The sequence below is a fragment of the Penicillium oxalicum genome, chromosome II, assembly GCF_001723175.1.
Source record: "Penicillium oxalicum strain HP7-1 chromosome II, whole genome shotgun sequence".
NCBI classification, from domain to species: domain Eukaryota; kingdom Fungi; phylum Ascomycota; class Eurotiomycetes; order Eurotiales; family Aspergillaceae; genus Penicillium; species Penicillium oxalicum.
Genome location: NC_064651.1, coordinates 4,042,035 through 4,057,397, shown reverse-complemented (window position 1 = coordinate 4,057,397; position 15,363 = coordinate 4,042,035). Strand labels below are relative to the sequence as shown.

General features: G+C 50.6%; 6 protein-coding genes and 2 non-coding genes across 8 annotated transcripts; 5 read left to right on the top strand and 3 right to left on the bottom strand.

The window, feature by feature from the left end:
• Positions 1 to 3,540: 3,540 nt before the first annotated feature.
• POX_b03268 (uncharacterized protein) lies at positions 3,541 to 3,798 on the top strand (the record flags this gene model as incomplete). The annotated part of the gene is made up of 1 exon (XM_050112168.1): positions 3,541 to 3,798. One exon carries the CDS (start codon positions 3,541 to 3,543, stop codon positions 3,796 to 3,798), a length of 258 nt encoding a protein of 85 aa, XP_049972514.1.
• A 533-nt stretch (positions 3,799 to 4,331) lies between these two features.
• On the top strand, positions 4,332 to 5,215 carry POX_b03267 (uncharacterized protein; the record flags this gene model as incomplete). Its single annotated transcript, XM_050112167.1, has 2 exons — positions 4,332 to 4,881; positions 4,962 to 5,215. 2 exons carry the CDS (start codon positions 4,332 to 4,334, stop codon positions 5,213 to 5,215), a joined length of 804 nt encoding a protein of 267 aa, XP_049972513.1.
• Positions 5,216 to 5,672: 457 nt separating this feature from the next.
• On the bottom strand, positions 5,673 to 6,158 carry POX_b03266 (uncharacterized protein; the record flags this gene model as incomplete). Its single annotated transcript, XM_050112166.1, has 1 exon — positions 5,673 to 6,158. The coding sequence occupies one exon, from the start codon at positions 6,156 to 6,158 to the stop codon at positions 5,673 to 5,675; it is 486 nt and encodes a 161-aa protein (XP_049972512.1).
• A 1,327-nt stretch (positions 6,159 to 7,485) lies between these two features.
• On the bottom strand, positions 7,486 to 7,854 carry POX_b03265 (uncharacterized protein; the record flags this gene model as incomplete). The annotated part of the gene is made up of 2 exons (XM_050112165.1): positions 7,486 to 7,542; positions 7,642 to 7,854. The coding sequence occupies 2 exons, from the start codon at positions 7,852 to 7,854 to the stop codon at positions 7,486 to 7,488; spliced, it is 270 nt and encodes an 89-aa protein (XP_049972511.1).
• A 696-nt stretch (positions 7,855 to 8,550) lies between these two features.
• Positions 8,551 to 8,659, bottom strand: POX_tR048. The gene has a single exon. It is a non-coding gene; the product is annotated as a tRNA-Ile (tRNA).
• A 971-nt stretch (positions 8,660 to 9,630) lies between these two features.
• Positions 9,631 to 11,899, top strand: POX_b03264 (uncharacterized protein; the record flags this gene model as incomplete). The annotated part of the gene is made up of 4 exons (XM_050112164.1): positions 9,631 to 9,737; positions 9,806 to 10,980; positions 11,042 to 11,771; positions 11,863 to 11,899. The coding sequence occupies 4 exons, from the start codon at positions 9,631 to 9,633 to the stop codon at positions 11,897 to 11,899; spliced, it is 2,049 nt and encodes a 682-aa protein (XP_049972510.1).
• Positions 11,900 to 12,782: 883 nt separating this feature from the next.
• POX_tR051 lies at positions 12,783 to 12,856 on the top strand. Its single transcript has one exon. It is a non-coding gene; the product is annotated as a tRNA-Ile (tRNA).
• Positions 12,857 to 14,031: 1,175 nt separating this feature from the next.
• POX_b03263 (uncharacterized protein) lies at positions 14,032 to 14,706 on the top strand (the record flags this gene model as incomplete). The annotated part of the gene is made up of 3 exons (XM_050112163.1): positions 14,032 to 14,073; positions 14,165 to 14,431; positions 14,503 to 14,706. 3 exons carry the CDS (start codon positions 14,032 to 14,034, stop codon positions 14,704 to 14,706), a joined length of 513 nt encoding a protein of 170 aa, XP_049972509.1.
• Positions 14,707 to 15,363: the final 657 nt, after the last annotated feature.

Genomic DNA, 15,363 nt, shown 5'->3' with positions numbered 1-15,363 from the left:
CTGGCAAAGGAGCTGGCCAGAATTTGATCTGTGTGGGCTCTTGTCTGACATTTGGAGCTTCACTGTCGATAGTATGGGGATTATGAGTCTCGATTCTGTAATGAGTAGGTATGCCCTACACTTTAGACATGATAATCACAAGGGATTGCTGTCGTATTTCCGGGCAGACGTAGTTTGCAGAGGCGACTTGTTCCGAGTACCTACTTCTTTTGCTCATTATTATCCACGGTTTCTGAGCGCCCGCTGTTTAGGATGCAACATTGAAATCAGAGAAAGTGGAAAGCTTCGTGCATATAATCATTTCCAGTCACTGTATGTCAATGACAAATTTGCACAGACCCGGGCGGGAGTTTGTGCGATGCAACTTTCTTCAAGCAGATACCTGTTCCACAATCTTACTTCTGTGACAGGTATATCCTATTTCGACTATTTCGAAACCCCCCCCCCTCCTCTCCCCACGGACCTCGATGCAGATTTTATCTGCAGCAGTAGCGGGGAATCAAATTGGAATATGTGGTGCCAATCTCACGATCCCTTACAGCACATGTGCTGGACTCGCGTTGCCGCAATTCCCCCCGTCTTGAGTTCCACAAGATGGACCATGTACAGTAACCTGTTATGGCGCTTCGTCATCGTAGAATAACCCGCTCGTTTTTGTGAGATGAGACGATCCGACTCAGATCGATGTGAGGGGGAGGGGGTGAAATGTGAGTCTTTAGGAGGTAGAAGACTCGTACAGTAGTGATTCAATTCAGCCCACTCACCTAGCGTCTGCCACAATAGACGTCTGTTGATCATACCCCATTATGTACCCCCCGTCCGACGCGCTTCCGTCGCAGATAAGAGGTTCCTATTCTACATGCAAGCTTTCTGTCTTCTCTCACGACAAATGTAGCTAGCTCCCTCTCGATTTCTGTTTCAGGCGGTGGAGAAATTCGCCTGCGGTCGCACTTCCAGTTTTCCACTTCAGTAACCTCCGACGGGTTTCCGACTCGTAGTAGGTAGTCATGCCGTTGTGCCAGTCAGCCTGCCACTGTTGACCTCATATGGGTATTAGGTCGGTAGGTCAAACTACCGTACTCTACCCTCCTTGTTCTAATGCAGTACTGCTAGACCGACAGAGTACAGTAGATTCTTTTGAAAGAGGGAAAAGACGAAAGGTCCCCCACAGCATAAGGATTTTCCTCGCCATGAGTTTATTGAATGTTGGGATCTGCCCATTACCGTATTCCCAGCTCACTTGCGGATCGACAGCCCCGTCTTCAATAATGTGAGAGGAACCCGGCTCCATACCATGACGCACCATGCTTCATTTTTCGCAGATGCTCTTGGAATGTATTATATTGATTGACATCAAATGAGGGGAATACGCCTAATCCATCAAACCCGGGCAGGTCTGGGTTTTTTGACGTCCCTTTTTTTTAAGCACCATTCAATCGGTAGTCCACACATACATAGTATATCCCATCCGATGCGTGTGGTGAGGTTGCCCATGCGCCTATACTTATCAAGGCTCATAAAAACATGACATTGTGTCACCTCCGTACTATCAATTGTATTTGGGAATTCAACTGTTTAGGTCGGATGGAGACACACTCTCATATCATGTACACTTGTGGTGGCACTTGAAGCAATGGAAGTCGGACTCTTTGGAACCCGCGAGCTGGTAGTTTTTTTTTCCACCAAAGGGCCATTGCACGATCGTGTCACTCTTGTCTTGATGAGATTGTTGCATAGATGTCATAGACCCACCGGGTGAGGGGATTTTCGGGGGCAAGTTGCCCAATCACATTGCGATTTAGCGGTGGAATGACATTATGCCCTGAACCTGACACCTACAGCACTATATTTGATGTCCGGTACTGTCTGGAGGTCTACACACTCCACACACATCCTGGGTAAATGAGGCGGCTTAGGTAGTTCTACTGTCAGGCTGGTCGCTTCGAGACACTCCTTCATTTGTAGGTTGGTAAAGACTGTCTGCAGAAGTAGGTGCTACTGCATACAATTTGAATTATGAAAGGGGAGCAAAAAAAGACAGATCATGTACAGTTGATGGGCATGTTGTTGGACTCAGACCAGAAATCTCGATTTTGATTGCATCATTGATCAGGGGATGACCACTTGACCACAATCTCCTCCTACTACTCACTTCCTACAGTGCGTCCAGTTTAGACTTTCTATATGTGAGCAGTCGCCTTCCACAGCCCTGCCCGGCGGGTGAAGATATGCAAATTATATAATTGAAGGTGGGAGCTCCGCAGTGCAAGACTCCAGATTTCCGGACAAGATCTTCTCCTCCATGAGAAGTGATGGTCGTTGTGTCATGGCGATCGTGCCGCCGTGGTAACCACTGGAGATTTAACCTGCCAAACGGGTCACGTCAGAGCCATTTGACCTATCTGGGGAAACCCCAGGGGACTTCTTCACGAAAGCACTCTCCTGCCGACGCGTGCCAAGAATCAACCCTCGAACCTTGTACGTTCACATGGAAGTGGAGATTCCTTGTCGATTACGGTATTCCTGAAGGCTACCGGATCGTCATTGTGAGGAGAGGTGGCTGCCCACTACACGCAGTCTCAATTACTGCAGGTCTTCCCTGGTATACCTCCTTTCCCAGCATCGACAGAAGAAAAGAGAGAAAGAAAAAAAAACAGCCCGCGATAGCAACGTAGAGTGTAGGTAGATAGGAAGGCAGGGAAATAGTACAGTTAATTGATGGGTAGCAATGTATGATAAATAACGAGATAAATTAATGAGTTTCACACCAGGTATAGAGGTATAGGCTTACAGCCAACAACCGAAGGACACGATTTGGACTCGTTTTGGATTTACACCCCAGAAGGCTTGTACATGCATCACAGGGACCCAGTTGTTCCCAAATTCGTCTTCCTTGCTCAGTCCCACTAATCTCTTCCAGCAAGAAGGACCGATTGGTGGACTTATCCTCGAATTGGTGTCGCACCTCCAGAAACATCCCAAGAATTGGAAAATCGTCCCTGCTGACTGCCGACTGGTTACGAGGGATCACGACTCATCCACCAAGCCTTTCTCCCGGCTTCAGGTAGTCACGGCTGCACCCCATGATGAAGATCCTAGAAAATTGAATCTCACGACTCTCCTAGAGATGAGATGGATCTTATCGGGATCCATACCCTCAGGAATCTCCGCTCGGTTGCTGCGAGACAGCCACCCGCCGCCCCTCGAGTCCTTGGCACCGTCAACGGGTGAATGCGCATCCAGGAGGAGAGCCGTGTCACAACAAACTTCGGTCCTCGGACACTTTGACGACTCGTCGGAATGATGGAGTCAGCCGAGTGACCCACGCATCGTGAACCAATACCACCCACGCTGGACCAGTGCTAGCACCCCCTCTCCTCTGGGACGTAGAGGGTCCCGGAACGTGCTACCATCCCTGGCTCCAGAAGAGGTGGTCATTTTCGGACCATCCACCAACATTGGGCCACTTTTCATCTCATCTCGTTGGGAGTCTTGTAAATCTGCGTTGTCGAAACTCATCGCTGGTCGAGCTGCCGGTGGATGCAAGAGAAGAACTCCGGTCGCAATCCATCGGAATCCACTTCCTTCGGGGACCCTGTCTCTCCTTATTTCTTTGAGAAGAGGCGCTGCGCCGGCTTCGTCTCCGCTTTAGCGCGCCGCCCATTGGGTCGACGACTCAACCCTGGGGCCGAAAGAGGAGCCGGTCGCGACTCGCGGGTCACTCGGGACCGCCAGGAAGAATCCAAAAGGCCCAAGCCTCCTGCCCCAAAGGGGCCCAAACGACGCCCTGCCGTTTAGCGCTGCGGGGCCCGTTTAGTTTCCAGTGCTGGGGGGAGGAACCTTGAGCTGCCAATCTCTGCCTCTCGCTGGAAAGGGTCAGGGTCTTATGAGGAATCCGGTTTAGGTTTGGTCGGATGCCCTCCTCCTCGTCCTCCTAGCCTACTCCTGCTATTCGTTCTGTTGATCTGCCTATCTGTCTGCTCCTCCCTCACTCCTCTCTCTCGGTTTCACCTCCCTCTCTCGATCCGACCGACGAATACACGGCCTGGAGGTTGATTACCAATTCCGTGTCTCCCGGTGCCTGGCGACGACGGATCTGTTTATCTTTCCCCTGATTGCGGTCCCTCGGCCATTCTGCGAACCCGAGTCTCGACACGGGGGGGGTTTGTTGGGGTATGAGAGACCAGCCTGTCCGGAGTGGTCCATTACACAGATTTTGATATTTGAAATCACTGTCAGGGTGTCATTCTAATCGTGAGCGTGGGCTACGGTAATCGAACCAGTCTTTTGTCTTTCCCTTCAAAGCCGACCGGGCATTGTTCTTCGCCCCGATGGCGTCCATCAGCACATTTCTTCAGCTTTGTCTCGGGCTGCTCATGCTCGTTCTTCCGCTGGGCGGCCTGGCGCAAATATGCTCCTTCTGGGAATCTGGATGTATCGACCCGCTCGCGCAAACGGCTGTTCCGCTTGATTTTTCGCCGCTATTCCCGGACCCCGTCACCTTCTATTACGGCTTCGATGAGCTGTCTACCGGTAAAGGCCGAGGTCCCATGACCAAGGCTGGTTTTTGGCTAAGATATCGGAACGAAGGAATCAATATGGCTGTCGTCACGGCAAATCGCACCGCCGAAGTGGCTTTGCGGATAGGGAACCTGACGGGCACACCCTCGGGGGGTACCAACGGCTGCGATGGAGTCTGGGGGCAATCCTGCTCAGCTGATGTCAAAGGCGCCTTGCGGCATACAATCTTTAACCTTGTCTCCTCGGGCGAGTACTACTCCAGACCTCTCGAGGCAGCTTTGACGCACATGATGCATGACCACCCCCGGATGCCGAATTGCGGTGCACCCATCTTCGATGTAGCCTCCATTCCCGTACAAAGTGAGTTGCTTTTCTTCCCTTCTTGCTATCCGCGATGAGAAAAGTGCGCATGGCCATGTCAGCTCACATGCAATCGCCAGGTTTTGTGAAAGAGAGATATCCAGATCCCCGCGTCAAAGTCACTCCAGTCGGTTCGTGGTGGCAGCCCTGGCGGGTATGGTACATTGACGGCATGACATCGGGACAGCAGGCATCCCAAGTCGCCGTTGGAATCATTGCTCGTTCTCCAGCATATGGCAGTCCGCCTCCATTGTCTCCGGATGAGATTCAAATCGAGCTTGTTTGCCTGCAAGCCCCGCAAGGTACTCCTGTCTCGCTCTCCAAGGGGCCTTGATCACATCCTCTCTTCGGAGGGCCATGTGCTTGATGACACCCGAAAAATTGCTTCTGCTTCACACTTTGGCGTTGGCAAGTCTGCAATTGACGATTCACTTGAAGAGTGCCTAAGGGTCTCACTGCTATCATTCGGCCGGTTGTGACGAAGTATCCGACTTGGTTGAAAACGTCCCCCTTCATCCCAGCCCTTTGGCTGTTTACCCGCTGCTGGACCTAGAGTGTGCCTGATACAGTGACCCAACGCGCTATTACCAACTGGACGGCAGAACCCCCTTCCATTGGTTGATTTCGTCAAAGCGAATCGTAAAATGTCTTTCGAACTGGCAATAACTACATTGCAAGATGCCGCATCTCAAGGGCTGTTGACCGAAATGCAAGTTTCATTGCCTATCTTCAATCTTCACCACCGTTGTCTTGACTACTTCACAAGACGGGGGCGCTATTCTCGATTGGTTTCAGTTGCCCGGCCCGCGGAAATCCTCCAAGATATCAGCTTGCTCGCTCAACATCACACGATCGGTCTGAATGCCCATCTTGGCAAGACCTCTCCATCTTTCCAAATCCGCTTGGTTCCTCTTATCTCCGTGCGCCTCCTCCGCCTTCTCCCAATGGCCCTTGGAGAAGGCAATCAATGTGGTGATCTTCTGTCGCGGGATATCAAAGACAAGCGAGCAGATCGTGCCCGTCTCCTCTAGCCAGTTGCATTGCCAGAGCTCGCCGGGGCGAATGCATTGATAGTCGGCTGCCTGGTAGTTGATCCGGCCCGCCATGGGCCCGCCGTGGATGGCATAGTTGATGCGGTCTTCGTTTTGGAACCACATTTCATATCGCCACTTTTCCGGTCGCCCTTCACTGTCTTGGGCATCATAGTCATATATGAGATGACGATCGCGAATGTCGGCGTCAAAGGCCGATTTGGCCGAGGATGGATGCACTGGCATGATGATAGGTGTGGAATGAAATTAGATGGCAGGAAAGAGGCAGTTGACTGTTCTGCAAACACTTCAATCTGGCCGTGAACACAAGTTGAGTCTCTAATTTGACGAAAACGTTTGCTCTGCAAGCATTTACATACGTAGATGTCTAGTGACGTCTGCTCTGCTATATATAAGAATACCAAGCCTTGTCTTCATTGGGGCCTTCTCAAAGGAACCAAGTTTTCCCTCTCTTTGCCCTCCTTACTTTTTGCCTCTTCTCGGAACCCACCGATCACTTAACTCTACGTAACCGTCATCGGTCTACTCGCCTACCGACAAGCATGACTAGAAGAATTCCATCGCGTTCGATCTGCGAAGATGCCGAGCTTAGCGGCGGTAAACCTACGAATGACATCATCCGATCATCTGGCCGGATATGGCCCGAAGGCCAACTTTATTCTCACGGGTCCAATCACGGCGCCTCGACGGGATCTAAGGCCTCGAACGCATTTTAGCAGCGGATTCAAAGCGACCGTCTAGCCGGTCCTACCTAGGTTCCTTCTTTCGTTCTTTTTTTCTACTTGGAAGGGTATCCCGAGGTAGGGATGGGAAGAAGAATCTTGACCGGTGCCGACATATGGATATCGGCAATTCGAATCGGCTTGTCCGGGTGGACGATGACGCCGATATGATCCATGATGCTGAGGTTGTTTGCGGAAGGGAGCGGAATTATCATTCCACATATCCATGTAGGTATCTCGTTGGCTGTATTAGTGCATACTATGCACTGCATAGTAGTAGGGCATACTGTGGTGGTGTGTTTCTGTGTGTGTGCCTGTGAGACTCGGGGGGTGATGATTGGTTCATCCTTTGATAGAATCGATCGCTTCGCTACCTGTGGGTCATCATCGATGTGAAATGTGTCTCGATCTTGGATTTCCGTTACAGAACAGCTCGGGTATGGATATGTAAAGTCCTTGGGTCATTAGTAATGGGTAACTACCATGTGTCGAGTACCGGCAGAAAGCTGCCCGAAGATTGACTGCCCGTAGGCTGATGTACGAGGTAGACTACTGGAATGCTTTATCGATCGTGGATTCAGGTAAATTGCATTTCTCTAGCTGGAGCCTTATTGGGAACAATTTGACTTGTCCAATTGTGTGTCAAAGACATTCGCTATCAATTTTCTTCTCCCATCCACAAAAAGCACCGAAGGGCTTTAATTTCTCTCTCTCTCTCGGATCAAGACAAGTAAGGTGTCGCGAGGGCGTGCATTGCTCAAATGATTGGTCTGATGGCACACGTCCTCAGACCAACAGTATAAGCCATGAGTCGCATCCTACACATATCCTTACAGGACACGGTTGAGACTGCACTGAGCGTTAAGGTCCAGGTTGATGAGGCCGACCTATGATTCACAGATTGGTCAGTTCAGAACATTTCTCGGGATCCGTCGCAGCCATCGACCGACTGGGTTCTTCCCGCTTCAACCCTGAATGAATCTTACCTGGTTGATCTTGTCGGTGGAGCAGCAGTAAACATCGCCAGCGGCGCAGTTTTGGCCCAGAACACCGGGCAACACGTTGCCCAGAGTGATCAGGCCGCCGTTACCCTGGCCCTGGCAGACCACGGTCTCGCCGTTCTTGCAGACGTTGCCGCCGGCGTTGGAGCTAGCCATGACCATGGCGGCGAGAGTGAGGAGAATGATGGGAGTCTGCATAATTGCAAGTGATTTGAGGGGCTGGATTTTGTAGAAGTAGACGGAGGGTAGGTGGTGGATGTGTTTGAACGAGTTGGATCAGAGAGGAGTTTGATGAGCTTGGAAGATGGTCATTTCTGGGTATGCTATTGAGGCTTTATATACCTCTCTCAAAGTCCATAACGAGGTATCAAGTATGAAGGAGCTTTCACAGTAGCAGGTTCAAGCTGGCGGTGAGCTTCGGTGTCAAAAGGCAGGAGGAGGTCTACGTCAACAACTATGAAGGCAACCAAAGGTTTCTGTCACGGTGCATCCAACATGCGCCGCTGCCTCCAGCGGACGATGAATTGGGGACATGGTATACCTTTTCATTGGGCCATTGTATCTCTCAGCCTGGAGCGGTCTATTCTCTCGTACAAAACCCGGAGTAGTGGAGGGAAAGGGGGCATGGCATGTAGGGACGCTGGGGGCAACGCACAGTCTACAGTGAACCCGCCCTAAAACTTGAGTGAAGAGCTAGACTTGCAGGGCCTTGGAGTCAACCGGTGAGAGGGGCAACTTCTGAAATTTGTATGTTTGATTTTCCTATGCATTGTGCAAAAATACAGGCCGACGCAAATCGGCGTAGTAGATGGGTCATTTTTGCAAAAAGTGGACAAGAGAAGAGGCATGGTTGTTCAAAGTCTGGTGGAGCAGGTCCAAGTGCCAAAAAACGTGTGGGCCAGGGGAGGCTCGAACTCCCGATTTCAGCTAATATTATCATGTCATATCCGCCAGGCGGAACACAACATAAGAGCCACGCCTTAACCAACTAGGCCACAAGCCCCGCGTTGTACCTCTTTTTTCCGTCCAGGCCATTATATTTTGCATCCGCTCAGTCTACATTGGTAACCCTTCAGAGCCCCGTTCTGATTGGGTGCGGAATGTCACTGTTGAGGGGAAATCCTCGATCCTTGTGGCCTTCTCCAGTCGCAAGTGCCAGGGAACATAATTCAAACTTGTTTTGCCCAGATCATAGTCACAAGAAAGATTTATTAGGCAGACGAGAAACAAGAATCAAAATGTAGGATAAGTTTAACACACTCGAAAGGGGGGATTTTTTTTTCTCTCGCAATGCCGGGTGGATCACGTGTGTCAGTGGAATATCATTGATCCGCTTATCGATGACTTGAGGCTAATTTGCTCCTGCCCCGGGTAAGCTTTTGGCCAATCAGATTGTGATCTAGGCCATACAATACTTGAACTTGATCTTGTGCTTAGTATTTCGACCAGCAGATGTATGTAGATAAAAGTTCACTGAACCCGGAAGTCGATTTCCAAAGATAGAGTGGTGTAAATTGGCCTCCCTTGGCCAATAATGGTGGTCAGTCGGCAAGCATCCGACTGGGGTCAGAAACAACCAGAATGTATCTCAACTCTCATCGTCAGATTATGGTTGTCACAGCCTCGGCGTCACTTATGCATCGGAGAGATATGTGGATCATTCAGTCTCCGACACGCTCACATGGGAGTCCGACGTAGCATTCTTGACCCTTCCCCGGGATATTCGTATGTACAGCACTTACAGCCGACGAGAGCTTATCAAACCTTGTTTCTTGTATGATTCCCCCCTTTGTGTCCAACTCCGCCATCCTTGGGCGTGACAGCAAGGCCTCCAACCCCCTGCCTCTTCTCCCCCACGTGGGCCATGCAACGGAGAGACCGATCAACAAGACCACTTGACTCCCCATTTTCAGCCACCAACATGCTTGTCAAAGATCACTTGTGTCCAGAGTCAATTCTTCATTCCCTTCGCTCATGGCGCAGGCAGTTCTGGACCATACCATGGCGAGCGCCATGACATTCTCACTTCCCGGATTGCCTTCTTACGTTGCAAGTCCCGGTTTTCCGACTGGGGCATTTGAGTAAGTAAAATGTCTCTCTCTCAACGAAGCGATCGCAAAACAGTGGGAGAAGCTCACCATGTCTGTAGATCATACTATGAGGCACCCGCACTTCCGACTCGGGAGCCCCAGCCGATCATCTACGACCCGGTTCTGGACTTCACATTCCCCCTTGAGCTGACGGATCCAGATAATATACCCGAGAGCTCAGACGAAGTGCTGTTTCCTGTAGCACGGGGTAACTTGCAACCTCATGAGAAACATTCCTTGATTGAGAGCCTGATTGTGAATGTCACCGAGATCATCAAGTCCCAGGAGACTGAATCAAGCTGCTCCCGATGTCAAAGGGCACTCGTCGCTGCCAAGCCTGCAGCTCAGTACGCTCCGATGCTCGTGCCAGAGGGACTGATCAGTATCTGCAAGGCGTTCGGTTATCAATCCGACGCCGCTTGTGAAAAAAATTTTGCATCCCGGGCGTTCGGTGCAATCTGGACACAGGTCCTGGCCTTTGCAGATCTCGGGGGTCTCGATGGGCAGTATATCTGTCACCACCTCCGGAGCGACTTTTGTGCCCAGCCGGTGACTCGGGATTTGAATGTTTCAAGCCTATTCCCAAAGGCAAAGCCAGGGAATGTCCAGGTCCCCGGGGCCAGTGGAGAGCGAGTCAAAGTGCTCCATATATCTGACTTTCATCTTGATGCACGATATGCAGTCAACGCGGAAGCCAATTGTACAAGTGGATTGTGCTGTCGTTCAGACAACCACCATCTAGACCAGGAGAATAGTGTTTTCCTTCCAGCGTCGGCATATGGTGCTTTCAAGTGCGATACCCCTTATGACTTGGCTCTATCTGCCCTTCAGGCGGTAGGGCCATTGACCGGCACTGGCCGCGGCCAGGGGGAAACTTCCCTGGCGTGGACTCTCTATACGGGTGACCTGGTTTCTCATGATCGAGAATCTCAAATGTCACACGAATATGTTGAATACACCGAGACGAGCATCTTCCATATGTTTAAAAAGTACCTCACCGGCCCCGTGTTTGCGGCACTAGGGAATCATGACTCTAGCCCCGAGAACATTGACGCCCCGCACAGTCTTCCAGGGCGTCTGGGGCAACAGTCGTCATGGAACTATCAACACCTCGCCGGCTTATGGCAACATGAAGGTTGGATCAGTAACAAAACAGCGGAAGAAGCACGAACTCACTATGGCGGCTACTCGGTCAAAACTCATTTCGGACTGCGCATCATCTCGTTCAATACAGGTGTGTACCGACTGAGGAAAATCCGTGAAAGATCTTTTCCCCAGCTCATGACCATCTATAGACTTCTGGTACCGCTCCAACTTGCTGAATATGATCAACACGACCAACCCTGATAATTCTGGGATTTTCTCATGGATGATCGAGGAGCTCCAGACCGCTGAGGACCGTGCAGAAAGGGTCTGGCTTGTCGGACACGTCCCTAGTGGCTGGGATGGAAGCAATCCGATTCCAGATCCCACGAATCTCTTCTACCAAATCGTGGACCGATACTCGCCGCATGTCATTGCCAACATTTTCTTCGGTCACAACCACGAGGATCAATTCATGATTTACTACGCCCATAATGGCACCACTCAAAATGAGCACACGGCACTTATGACTGGGTGGATCGGCCCGAGCGTCACACCATTAACCAACATGAACAGTGGATTTCGGCTGTACGAGGTGGACACCGGAGATTTCAATATTTATGAGGCATATACTTTCTATAGCAATGTTTCTGAATATTCGAGCCTTCGCGAGACAGGACCCACCTATCACTATGAATACTCTACCCGCGAAACGTATGGCCCCGCCGCCGGCTGGGATGGAGATGCTCCACTCAACGCGACTTTCTGGCACCGTGTAACTGAGGCCATGGAGAGGAATATCAGTCTCGTCACACTTCAGAATCATCTCCAGGGCCGCATGAGCGTCAAGTCCCCCGTTTGCGATACGCCAGCTTGCCAACGGGCCAAGATTTGTTATATGCGCAGCGGAAGCGTCACGCTAGGTCGTCAGTGCCCACAGGGGTAAGTTTTGCTTACATCCTGCCCGGCTCCGCCGTTGATATATTTTTTCTTCGGCGTACCGCGGGATCATGCTGATTCCTTTTCCTACTAGGTATGGTTCCGTGCAGAGTCCGTTTTCGCCCGAGTGATCCCTCTTTCCTTGAGCAAGTGCCTCGTGGCAGTTCTCATCTCATGCTCCGGGTGTGCAAAGACCGTTGAATTCGAGGTGTGGCTCTGCTTGATCATCTCCAATGTATGTAACCTCACGTGCCTCTGCACTGGCAAACTACAATAGACAGGGAGGGGTTCTCTCACTACTGGATCTGAGCTGTTGTGGCTTCTGCTTAGGAGGTACCTACCTAGCCATGCTTGAATGTAATGATCTCTTATTTTGGAGGGCTCGAGCTTCTCGTAGGCTGTAGATGTGCAGCTTTGTCATTTGAAGCCCGACCCTGGCGGACGTGGCATGTGTCAGACACTAGCCGCGACCGGGGCCAAATATGCGGGATGTATGGGCTGTCATCCCAGCAGTGTCCATCACTGTCATAACGTCTTACCTGGAGAGATAGCTTGTCTCTACGTTTTACTCCCGAGTCAAGGATACATGTCAGATAAAAGTTCAACCTGGATATTAGGAAAGCAGGGGAGTTCCCTCTCAAACGGATACCAATCACCTGCTGGTACCGAGTATTCCCTCGCAGTTGAACAAATTCTTCAAGTGAAGCTAGTCGAAAGCCACCCAATCAGCATCCCCTCCGCACACTGAATCACGTCACCACGTCACTAAGCCCTGGGAACATGGTATGGCGTGGTCATGCTGATGAAAACCCGGCAAGACATTGACTACTGTAGAGCGATGTGCAGCTTGTTTGGTTATTAAGGAACCATCGAAAATTTATAGAATTGACCATGCTAGTGCGAGGCAGGCTGTGATCATTCCGAATCGGCCCCAGGGGGGTTGCTTAACGAAGAGAGAATTAGTTGCCGAAATTGAGCCGACTTATAGTGTTAATTAGATGTCGACTTCACATCGGTTCCATAACTCAGTTGGTTAGAGTGTGGTGCTAATAACGCCAAAGTCGAGGGTTCGACCCCCTCTGGGACCATCTCTTTTTGCGTCTGATTTCTTTTTCTCTTTCGCGTTGGTTCCCTTTTTTCACATGCCTGTGCCCATGCCTCTCTGCCCATGCCTCAAGCCACATGATCCCGCCGTATGCTTTCACTCGACCTTCCGCTCTCCCGACTCCAACTACATCCAACATCCTCCAGTCCTTGGGCAGTGCCGCTGACCCCGTTAGACATCCAATTCTTCGAGATCCTTACTGTTTAGCTCTTTGATTCTCATTCTCCATATCGAGCAGCAGCCCAGCCCTATGTCTCAGATTGATGAAAAAGTTGATGGTCTTTGCGTACCAGATCCGATTTAAACTCGCGTGCGGGCCCCACGATCATTCGCGGGTCACCACCAGCGATGCCAAAAGCACGAACGACATCATTCCTACAACCGCTCCCCGAGACTCCGTTTTTGCCACACCCTCCCATTCCCCCAAGTGGTCATTCGCTTGACCTGCTCCAGTGTTGAATCTCTTTTCCCTTTTTCGGTTCTTGCGCAAGTTCTGAACATCGCAGTAGTCTCCCCACTCCCCACTCGAGGTTGTTGGCATGTAAAGAAGTCTGTGATCATGTCGAGCAGTCATTGGTTGAAAGTCGGGCCCGTCCGATGAGAACCACTCGTCGACTGCCGATCCCGCCCAAGCTCATCCATCGTCGCATTGCGTCGGACGATGACTCGTTCCAGACGGAAGATCCATTTAGTCATGGACTCGGGATGCAAGGACCTACGACATGGGGTGACTGGTGACTGGTGGTTCGTCGAATGTAAACCTTTGATTTTTTGTGGCCCTGTCCACTTATGACTATGGACCTTTTCTGAACCCTCCCCGATTTGCTCTGGTGCCGCCAGCTCCCGACGGCATCGGTGCATGACGTATGAACGACACTCGACTGCCCATTCTATATCGTCATCACCGTTCTCCGACTGATCCGTGATTCTTATATGTGCACCCAGAAGCCCCTGAGGGTTCTTCAACGCATTGTAAGCATCCCGCTAGCTCTCTTAGTCGCAACGCCTAGCTGCAGGGTTCCTTGTCGTCGCCAACGTCCACCAGCGTCGCAGCTCAAGCCCGTCTCCGACCCGGTGACCTGCATCTCTTCTCAAACGTCTGAAACAAAGTAGCCCTTGCAACTTACGACTTCCAGTCACCACCTGCATTCTTCCAAAATGGGTCTCAACATGTTTCAGTTCGGCCTTCGGGTCTGGCAGGTTAGTGCATTTGGAGGAATCTTATTATCTGAAAGCCCCCCAAAAAACGACATATCACAGCATCATGCTGACCTTTTTTTCTGAAATATAGTTCGTTTGGACTCTTCTCATCATGGCCTTGATCGGTGACATGATCGCGGACTCATTTGCTGGAAATCCCTCCGTCATCAACTACACGATGTTCGTGTCGGCATTTTCAATGCTCTCTCTCTTCTACCTCTTCCCGGCCTCGTTCAATCCCGATTGGGCAATCAGCCCAATCATCATGATCATCGTGGATGGCCTCAACGCCGTCTTCTTCTTCTGCGCCGCTGTCGCTCTCCCTTCGTACCTGCACGTCCACTCGTGCAACAACACTGTAAGTTTTCCACTATGTATCAAATATTTCTTGCACGGGACAATATGGACGTGCTAACATGAGTCCACCAGTCATATCTGGTCAGCAACTCCATCACAAATGGTTCATACAACATGACCCAGCGCTGCCGCGAGGCTCAAGCCTCGACTGCCTTCCTGTGGTTTGGCTGGGTTGGCTACATGGCCTCCTTCATCATCTCCATCCTCATGTCTCGCTCTGCTGGCTCCAAGCTCGGCTCTGCCGGTCGCCGTCGCCCCAACATGGCCCAGGTTTAAGGTCTCCGACATGTGACCCGGGGCTTGGCTTCTTGGAGAAGATGGAAAAAAAATTTGTCACCGGTATCGCTGTGATATCAGGTATGGGCAATACAAGGAGAAAAACAAATGCCTTGTCAGAAGACAGGCGCTGTTTCTTTTTGCCCCCTCATCTCCAGATGCAGAGCAATAACGTGTGTTGAGATATCACATGAATGTATGATTTGATGATTCTCGGTTTTAAGAGTCATTCAGAGGAACTTTGCAATTCGACTCCTTCGGCAATGATTTCTTGCAACGGTTTGAGTCTGGGGTTTCTTCCGTGAGAGTTTGAGACTATGAAAGAGGTCGCAGACGTCTTTTTTTGTCCTTCTCAAATGGGGACGGGGAGTGGCGCGCTAGGATATAATGCTTTTTTTTTGAGTCTTACTGTTCGATTATAATACGACCTAATAATTCTTTGTGTGCTTTTTCTTTCCCTGATGTCGATTACAACTCTTCTTTGTAATTCTTAGTTTTTATCGTTTCAAAAATTCGTCTATCTGGTACTATCTAGGTACTAAGCCATCCTGAAACTTCCGTCCCTGCTCGTGAACCTAAGGTAGGTATGTTGAAGGATGGAAGAATCTATGGAGACGTGCTACCTACCTTACTACTCGGTCGGGTGCAGTCTCAGGT